Source organism: Macaca mulatta, chromosome 6, assembly GCF_049350105.2.
Source record: "Macaca mulatta isolate MMU2019108-1 chromosome 6, T2T-MMU8v2.0, whole genome shotgun sequence".
Classification (NCBI taxonomy): domain Eukaryota; kingdom Metazoa; phylum Chordata; class Mammalia; order Primates; family Cercopithecidae; genus Macaca; species Macaca mulatta.
Window position 1 is genome coordinate 1,840,205 of NC_133411.1, and position 10,109 is coordinate 1,850,313.

The 10,109-nt window shown below is 56.1% G+C and overlaps 1 protein-coding gene across 1 annotated transcript in view; it reads right to left on the reverse strand.

Annotated features, from left to right (window-relative positions):
- Window positions 1-4,995, reverse strand: part of LOC144341373 (uncharacterized) — a 53,296-nt gene extending 48,301 nt beyond the window's left edge. The window contains exon 1 of the mRNA XM_078004587.1: window positions 4,769-4,995. Within this exon, the coding sequence (XP_077860713.1) occupies window positions 4,769-4,992 (224 nt within the window). The 5' untranslated portion in view covers window positions 4,993-4,995. The remainder of the gene's footprint in view (window positions 1-4,768) is intronic.
- Between the last annotated feature and the right edge of the window lie 5,114 nt (window positions 4,996-10,109).

The window sequence follows — 10,109 nt, forward strand, 5'->3', positions numbered from 1 at the left end:
GCCTGGGGACACGTGGGCACTGGCAAAGGTGGCAGGAACAAGCCTGGTGGGAGGTGAGGCTGAGATGAGCTTCACCCCAGTGGCTCCGCCCATGGCCCAGGCTCCTCTGGCACTGAGAAGGCAGAGGTGCCACCCCGCCCAGGAGCAGAGGAAACCGGCATTTGGGCAGCCTTAGGAGAAGCGGGGGCTGTGTGCACAGGAGAGGTCGGACGCCCCAGAAGCAGCCACGGTGGCCAGGTCACCTGTGAGACGCCATGGGTGGGAGATGCAGGTGGCTGTGCAGTGGTGCCCTGGGCTCAGGGGGAGGGGCTGGGTCAGGTCCCTGGGGCTGGCTGAGGCCTGGACATGGCTCCCTGGCCCTTAGGTACCAGCAGCACTGCTGAGTGGGTGGGACTGACCTGGTCTGTTTCTGGGCGGGGATCCAGTGTGAGCGGGTGAACGGCGAGTGGCAGCCATCGGCATGGTGAGCTAAGCACACTTGGCACACCACTGTGGGCCAGGAAGGTGTGTCACACACTTCCTGACAACGCAGAGGGTGCTGGGAGCTCGCCTGTGTCAGACGTGAGGGCACTTGGGCCAGGGCCTGGGTTTGAATCCACATCCAGACCCCATGTAGCAGGACGAGCCATAGACAAAACTCCTCAGACATCCGATTAAAGAAGGAAGAGGTTTTATTCAGCCAGGAGTGTCGGCAGACTCACGTCTTAAGAGCTGAGCTCCCTGAAGACAGAGTTCCTGGCTTGTTTAAGGGCTTACAACTCTAAGGGGTTCCATGTGAAAGGGTCGTGATAGATTGAGAGCACATGTGGTTAGAGTGGGGGGTTAATCTTTTAACCTCAGGCCTGGTCATCAGTGGCACCTGCTGGTCTTGCCACTGACTTCATTTCTATTGTTTTTCAAATTTTACTTCCTCCTCCTCTTCAGAGACAGGAGACAGTAAGAGAAATGGCTTCTCTCCTCACCCATACGGGTGCTCGCTGCTCCTGTCCCCACTGACTGATGACTGATGGCCAGAGGGAGGCAGCGGGTATGTGAAGTGGCCTGGCAGGTGCGGCTGTTGGTGGCATTCCCTGGGCAGAGGTCACATTGGACGTTTGTGAACAAATGAGCAGGTTGGGGTTACAGGTTATGGAATCTGGGAAATGTGGTCTGTGACGCCATGCGCACTGGGGGATCACGTGGAGCCCACATGGGTGGGCACCTTTGATCATGCCAAGAAGTCAGACGTGGGACACAGAGCCGGCCCGGAGGAACGCACGCACCAATCCCTTCCCTGAGCCACGCTGAACGGGGAAAGGGCTCCAGGTGGCCTTAACCGCTGGGCTTAAAGAAAGGTTAAGAACCTCCCTTCCCTTCCAGAACCTCACTTTTCAACGACGTCAGCACAACTGGGGTCCTCAGAGGAGGCGCTCACCCTTCCACGATGGAAGGGAGAAGCCCAGCTTTCTGAACGGATGAGGCTGCAGAAGGCAGCTGGTATGATGAAAAGACAGAAAGCTTTGCCTGCTTCCACTCTTTTGAAAGATTTTTTATATTTCTTCCCCAAAGAAAGTCACGCATTTGGACATTCAGACATTAAATCACAATTCACAATTAAGTAGTGCTTAAGTTAAAGGAGCAACATGGAACCCAGAACAGTCTTAATTTGCGATAAGGAAATAAGATTTAGGGACAGCTGATGTTTTTCTTAATTCTTTTTCTGAGAACCGCGTGCCACTTTCCTGCGGGGTGCTGCCCTTCCCCAGGCGTGATTCCAGGGGGCTGCAGACCACAGAACCCGCCCCTCCCCTGGATCCAGCAGGGCCAATCAAAGCCATTCCCAGGCAGAGCCCTGCAGCGCTGGGGAGGGGCTGCCCCACTGAGGAGGTGCTGCTGAGTTGATGTGCCCTGGAGGCCCTGGCGGGGAGACGGCCTGGAGGTGAAATGCCCAGGATGGGGAAGCCCTGGGCAGGGGAAGCCCTAGGGAGGGAGAAGCACTGGGTGGAAGAACCCTGCGGGTGGGGGATGCACTAGGGGGCGGGATGCACTGGGGAGGGGGAAATCCCCTGGTGGGCATACGCTGGGGAGGGGGATTACCTGGGGAAGGGGATACCCTGGGTGGAGATTCCATGTGGGGAAGAAGCCCTGGGTTGGGGGGGATTCCCTGGGTGGAGATGCCATGTGGGGAAGATGCCCTGGGTTGGGGGGGATTCCCTGGGTGGAGATGCCATGTGGGGAAGATGCCCTGGGTGGGGAGATGCCCTGGGTGAGGGGGATGTGCTGGGTGTGGGGGGGTGCCCTGGGAGGGGTGGTGCCCTGGGTGGGGGAGTGCCCTGGGTGAAGATGCCATGTGGGGAGGATACCCTAGGTGGGGGGGATTCTCTGGGTGGGGAATCCTTGTGGGGATTGTCCTGGGTGGTGGAGCCTTGGGGAAGGAATGGCCTAGGGGGTGGCTCTGGGAGGGGGTAGCTCTGGGAGGTAGAGGTATTGGGAGGAGGATGTCACCTTAGGGGGATATCTGTTGCTGATGCCCTAGGAGGGAAGCCCTGTGTGGGAGATCATCAGAGTGGGGGGTGCCATGGGTGGGAGATGCAGAGTGGAAGCTGCCCTGGGTGGGTGTTCTACTGTGTGCAGGATCACCTGGGTGGGAGCTGCCCCAGGTGGGGGATCATCCAGGTGGGGGATCATCTGGGTGGGGTATGCCCTGGGTGGGGGATCATCTGGGTGGAGGCTGCCCTGGATGGGGGCTGCCCTGGGTGGAAGATCATATCAGGGGCATGCGGTGGGTTATGGCCCTGTGCCACCTCCTAACACACACACACCAAGAAGAAGGTGGTCTCCCTAGAAGAAGGATCCATGCAGGGCATCTTGGGGTTTGGCTCGTGGATGCCGGGGACCAGGTCTGAGCCCCAGATGTGGCTGGGCCTGACCCACGCAGCTCCACCCCTTCCTTCCCAGGAAACACCTTTTGCTCCAGCAGTAGGAACTAGGCGTGTGTAGATTCTGCTGCCTGATCCTGGCTCCTGGCTGAGGGTTTGTGGGCTCAGATGGACTTGACACCCGGCCGCAACCCTCCTGGGCGCAGCCTTCTGGCTCCCCCAGCCCAGGCAGAGGCAATGACTGACTCTCCTCACCCAGAGTGTTTTCCCGAAGGCACTTCTGCCTGAGGGCACCAGGCTGGGCCAGGTACTGCAGGGCGCTGACCAGCACTGGCCTGGGGCCCCCGAGAGCCCCAGATGGCATCCCTCTCACACAGTCCTCCTGTCTCACCACCAGCTATAAATAGACTCGGCTCTCTGCTGGCACGGCGTCTCCCAAGGAAGCTTTTAATTCTCAGCGTCCTCTGCAGGGAGTGGCTCCCACAGGCCTGGGAGGGAACAGACTGCCTGCTCTCCAGAGAGGTCCCCAGTCTCCATCTGCGATGGGTGATCCTAATTTTCTTTAGGAAGTTCTCCCAAGCCCTGCATGTGGCGCTTTGGCCTTTGTGCCCACGGAGGCCCCCTGCAGCCCCTCCCTCCAGACCCTGCCCAGCCCGAGGCAGGAACCCTGTTGACTGATTCCCAGGCCTAGGGCAGCCACTGCCAGTGTGAGGCTTGCAAATTAGGGTAGAGGGGTCAAAAGGAAGCCCCTTTTAGACCATTTCTATGAGCATTTCTATGCACATTTCCACAATGAGCATTTATAACCTTGTATAATCGTTAAAACATGTATTGAAACTTCAGGGAATTCGGGAAGATGGACCAACCCCAGCTGTAAGATGAAAATGCAGCCAGTGACCAGGGAGCTTCCTCCACGCACACGCGGTCCAGTCCCCGTGACTTCATGCTTTGTGAAGATGCAGAGCGAGTTCATGCCGGCGCCTTTCGGAATCAGGGATCCCATTAGAAACCATGAAAGCTGCAGACCCCTCCCGGGAAACGCACACACCCTCCTGGAGCTCGCCTTCTGCAGCCGCTCCTGGAGCCCGCCCCTCCCCCACAGGCCCTCCGAGGATCACGTGGTGGGGAGGCGCTGGCACCCAGCTGCTGACAGGCGCGAGAGCCCAGTTCAAGGCGCCGGCATCAGGCTGCAGCTGCCTCACTCCCCTCCACTTCCTGCCCCTTCCAGGCCTCCGTCCAGCCCCATCTCCTAGTCCCAGGCCACAGCGAGCTGGGTCACCTGCCAGGGGCAGGGGCTGGCTGGGCGCGGGGGGAGACCTCTCCCCCAGAGAAGTCGGGCGGGCAGGGGTGGCCGGGGTGGGCTGAGGGGCCCAGTCCTCTATGGGTCTCCCAGGGGCCCTGCACGCAGAAGAGCCAATAAACATGCCAGGTGGATCAGCGGTGACACTGAGAGGGAACGCAAACCCCCACCCAAACAGCAGCCCCCCAACCCCATCCAAACAGCAGCCCCCCAACCACCATCAAAACACCCAAACCCCATCAAAACACCAGCCCCCAAACCCCATCAAAACAGCAGCCCCCCAACCCCATCAAAACAGCAGCCCCCAAACCCCATCAAAACATCAGCCCCCAACCCCATCAAAACAGCCCCCAAACCCCATCAAAACAGCAGCCCCCCAACCCCCATCAAAACAGCAGCCCCCAAACCCCATCAAAACAGCAGCCCCCAAACCCGCATCAAAACAGCAGCCCCCAACCCCATCAAAACAGCAGCCCCCAAACCCGCATCAAAACAGCAGCCCCCCAAGCCCCATCAAAACAGCAGCCCCCAAACCCCATCAAAACAGCAGCCCCTAAACCCTCATCAAAACACCAGCCCCGCCACGGCCAGGGAGGGACGCGCTTCTCACCTCCCTCGGCTCCGTTTACGTAACCGAAACCGCAGAATAAAGGGCTCCTCAGATCCTCGGGCGCTGCTCCCAGGGGTGCGGGAAGGTGTCCCGGCAGCGCCTCTCCATCGCCACAGGCCCGTGGGCGGTAGCCAAGGCCCGGGGAAGCCCGAGGCTCTGCGGGGGACGGTCTGACACCCCCACCTGCCGGGACCCGGTGGTGTCAGGACCCCGAGACGGCTCATTCTGGGCCATTTCTATGGCCCGGGATCTCTCAAAACCCGCTGTGGGCTGTGGCTTCATTCCAGCCCACCACGCCCTAATTTCCCACGCCTCACATTGGCGGCGGCCCCCTAGGCCTGGGAATAGGGAAACGGTTCGAGTCCCGGGCTGGGGAGGGCCTGGAGGGAAAGGCTGCAGGGGCGTCCCCCACAGCGAAGAAAGGCCAAAGCGCCAGGCGCAGGGCCCGGAGACGGTGACAGACCTGTCCCTGGCGCGGCGGACGGTGACCCCCGCCCGCGGCCTTTGCGAAACCTCCCTGCCGCCTCCGGGCACCGAGCGCCCTGCGCTGAACTCCGGGCATCCTAATCTGGGGGCGCCGGGACACGCGGGACGGCCCGGGAAGGGGGCTCGGGTGAGCGCGGGGGGCAGGGGCTGCGGCTCAGGTGGCTGCTGGGGCTGACGGGCCCAGTCTGCGCCCCCGGGTGGCCCCCGAGCCGCGCCCGCAGGACCGAGCCCCACGTCCGCTTACCTTGGAGACGCAGCGATTGCACCGGCGGCGCCTCCGTGACTCCGCAGCGCCCGACCCGGCGCTCAGCGGTGCGCTCCCGCCGCTGCCGCGCGCCAGCCCCGCCCCGGCCCGCCCCTGGCCCCCAGAGTCCCGCGCCTGCCCCCACCCCTGCGCTCCTTGGCATCCCCGTCCCTGCCGCCCCACCCGGCAAGGGAAACGCGCGGTGCGCCCCGAGCCGTCTGCCTTACAAGGCCGGTTCCGCGCAGGCCCCGCCGGCCACCGGGTATCCGCTCAGCGGAGGGCAATTACTGAAAACTGACTCACAGCCAATGATGTGATCCACGCACAGTGTCCCGTTATGTTTCCTGGGCTCCTGAGAAAATCACTACAAATGGGTTGAACAACAGGGGTTCCCTCCTAAGGCTTAGGAGGCCAGAAGTCCGACATCAAGGCCTGTGCGCTCAGGAGGTTCCCACCTCTTCCAGCTTCTGTGGCTCCAGGCGGTCCTGGGCGGTGGCCGCATGGCTCCACCTCTGCCCCTGTCCTCACGGGGCCTCCTTCCCAGAGTTTGTGTCTGTCTCCTCCTTTGCTTATCAGGACACCTGTCACTGGATTTAAGGGCCACTAGGATAAGCTGGGATAATCTCAAAATCTTTAATGGAATTACATCTACAAAGACCCTATTTTAAAGGTCTTACTCTGAGGTTCTGGGTCGATGTGAATTTTTTGGGTGGGGGGCATTACCCCCGCAACACCAAAGCTTTTCCCAGCTCCACCTGTGGCGCCGCGCCAGTGACCAGCAGCGTTCACCCAGGCGCCTGCCTGCGGCTGTTTCCACGGCTTTCTGCACAGGTTCTGTGTCCGCAGTTGGGAGCACCAGGCCAGGCAGCTGTCACATAGGAGGAGGCTGGCTCTCAAGGACAAGCCCCTGCTGCCCAGCACCCTCGCCCACCCTGCCTGGGTTTGGCGTTGGGTTTTGTGGGCAGAGGTTCAGGCTGACAGTGGAGGTTGGGCAAGGCAGACACAGCGTGGTGGGTAGCACTGGAAGCCCTGGGCGGAAGCGATGGTGGAAGACGCTGGGCCATCCAGGTCTGCAGTGGGAGACCAGGACAGGAGCCCAGGTCCGTTGGGAGGCCCCATGCTGAAGATGGAAGCACAGGGAGTAGGGGGTGGAATGGACTCCTGGGGACAGAGAGCAGCATACCTGAAATGGCCTCTGATGCCAAATGTGGCGATGCCAGGTCCCAGCAGCTGAGGTGGAGCCGCTCCCACCAGGCCTGCAGCTGGACCTGTCAGGCGTCCACCCACCCCTGGCAGCTGAATGTCCTTTGATGGCCTATGGGCTGAGCAGCTTCTTTGGGCCCCGTGGGGGTGTGGCCCATAACAGGTGAGCAGTCACGGCCCCTTGAGAACCCTAAGCAGCTCCTTTGTGGGTCCTGGGCTGGGGACAAGCTACAGCCTGGGTGCATGGGGCCTGAGGGGGTGGTCAGTGTGACGCCTGTCACTGAAGGAACGAGGTGCCTGCCTGGGTGTGGGGCCTGGGAAGGCTGATGGGGGTGTTGAAGTCGTTCCCACAGGTCATTGGCAGCTTAGGTAAAATGTCTGCGGGGATGTGGGTGTGCACGTGTGTGTGTGCACATGCATGCGTGTGTTTGTGTATTCCTGTGTGTGAATGTGCACCTGTAGGTGTGAGTATGCATGCTGGTGTATGTATGTTGGTATGTGCTCAGCTGTGTATGTTCAGCTGTGTGTGTGTCTATTTGTGTGTCTCTGTGTGTTTGCACGAGTGTGTGTCTGCATGTGCCTGTGTATGAATGTGTGTTTGCACCTGTATGTCCACCTGCCTGTGTGCCTGTGTGTGCTTGTGTGCACATGCCCGTGTCTGTTTGCGTGTGTGTGTGCATGTGCCTGTGTGTGCCTGTGCCCGTGTCTTTCTGTGTGTGCATGTGTGTGTGTTTGCACCTGTGTGTGTGCACGTGCCTTGTGTGTTTGGGCTATGAGTGCATCTGGTTATATTGTTTAAAGAAGCCAAGTTCAATTTTGGGGTTGGAATTGCTGTGGAACATGGAATGAAAGTGCAGGTTCTGGGTCTTGCTGCCAGGGAGCGACTCTGGCTCCGCTATCACACACCTGTGACCCAGAGAAGGGCATTTGAGCCTTGTGGCCTCACTGTTGCCACTGGTCAGATGCTGATGAGGAGGGGAAGCCACATGGGGGGTGTTCAGCCCTAGGCAGAGCTGCTTGGAGCACATTCTTAATATGCCAGCCATTGCTACCTCAGTTCCACAGCCGATGCTAGGGAAGAAGGATGCGGGGACACGGCAACAGGACAGTGTGCTGGGCAGAAAAGATGTGGACGGGAGCCCATGCCTGGCAGAGACACGGAGGACCAGAGAGAGGATGGCGTCGCAGAGCTGAGGGCCGCAGAGAAGGGGGGCGCTTGTGTCTGCAGTGGAGAGGACACACCCCAGCTGGCCGGGGCAGGGGCGGAGGCCCTGGGTGTGGCTGTCAGAGGCAGTGGGCAGTGAGCTCTGTGAAGCCGAGATGGCTCCAAGCAGACCACACGGAGCCTGGTTCGCTTCTGTCCCTGCAGTTGTTTTCTCCGCTGCCGGAAGTGGCTTCACTCGTGTGGATGCCCTGCACTCAGCCCAGGACTAGATGGATTCACAGCCAGATTCTACCAAACATATGAAGAACTAATACCAATCCTTCTGAAACTATTCCAAGAAATTGAAGAGGGAGGATATCTCTCTTTTCTATGAGGCCAGTATCACCCTGAGACCAAAACCAGACACAGACAGAACAAAAAAAGAAAACTCCAGATCAATATCCCTGTGAATATAGACGTAAAAATCCTCAACAGAATACCACAAAATAGAACCCGACAGCACATCAAAACGATACTGCATCCTGATCAGGTGGGATTTATCCCAGGGATGCAAATCAATAAATGAGACGTGGCACATGAACAGAATTAAGGATAAAAACCATATGATCATCTAAATAGATGCTTTTGATCGAATTCAGCCTCCCTTCATGGTAAAAATTCTCAACAAACTAGAAGGAACATGCATCAACATAATAAAAGCCTTACATGACAAATCCACAGCCAACATCATACTTAACAGTGAAAAGTTGAAAGTATTCCCTCTAAGAATTGGTATAAGACCCGGATGCCCACTTTCAGCACTCTTATGCAACATAGTACTGAAAGTCCTGGCCAGAGCAATCAGGCAAGACAAAGAAATAAAGGGAATGCAGGGAATGCAAATTGGAGAAGGAGCCCAAACTCTCCCTTTCTGTTGGTGAAATGATATTCTGTATAGAAAACTCTAAAGACTTGTATTAGTCCATTTTCCCACTGCTGGTAAAGGCATGCCCGAGACTGGGTAATTTATAAACAAAAAGAGGTTTAATGGACTCACAGTTCCACATGGCTGGGGAGGCCTCACAATCATGGTGGAAGGCAAAAGGCAGATCTTACATGTCAGCAGGCAAGAGACAGAATGAAGGCCAAGTGAAAGGGGCTTCCCCTTATAAAACCATCAGATCTCGTGAGACTTATTCACTACCATGAGAGCAGTATGGTGAAAGCTGCCCCCATGATTCAATTATCTCCTACCAGATCCCTCCCACAACACATGGGAATTATGGCAGCTAGAATTCAAGATGAGAGTTGGGTGGGGACACTGCCAAACCGTATTAAGACTCCACCAAAAAACTCTTAGATTTGATAAATAAATTCAGTAACATTTAAGGATACAAAATTAATGTACAGAAATCAATAGCATTCTTATACACCAATAACAATCTGGCCAAGAACCAAATCAGGAAGGTAATCTCATTTATTATAGCTACAAAAAATTACCTAGATATATATTTAACCAAGGAAGTGAAAGATCGTTATAAGGAGAACTACAACACGCTGATGAAATAAGTAATATATGACACAAACAAATGGAAAAGGATCCCATGCTCATGGATTGAAAGAATCAATATTGTTAAAAATCATCATACTGTTCAAAGGAATCAACAGACCCAACACAATCTCTATCAAATTAGAAAAAAAATCCTAAAATTTACATGGAACCCCAAAACAGCCCAACTCGCCAAAGCAATCCAAAGCTAAAAGAACAAAGTTGGAGGCATCACATCACCTGACTTCAAATTATACTACAAGGGTACGGTAACCAAAACAGCATGGCAGTAGTACCAACACAGACATATAGATTAATGGAACAGAATAGAGGACTCAGAAATGAAGACACAAAGTCCATAAAAATATACACTAAGGAAATGACACCCGTTTCAATAAATGGTGCTGGGAAGACTGGATTGGCATATGCAGAAGAATGAAACTGGACCAACACCTCTCACCATATACGAATGTTAACTCAAGATGGATTGAAGATCTAAACGTAAGACCAAAATCTACAAAAATCCTAGAAGAAAACTTAGGAAAAATTCTTCTGAACATTGACTAGGCAAATAATTTATGACCAAGTCCTCAAAGCAACTGCAACAAAAACAAAAACAGACAAATGGAACTTAAACTTCTGCACAGCAAAAGAAACTATCAACAGGGTAAATATACAACCTGCAGAATGGGAAAATAGTTGCAAACTATGCATC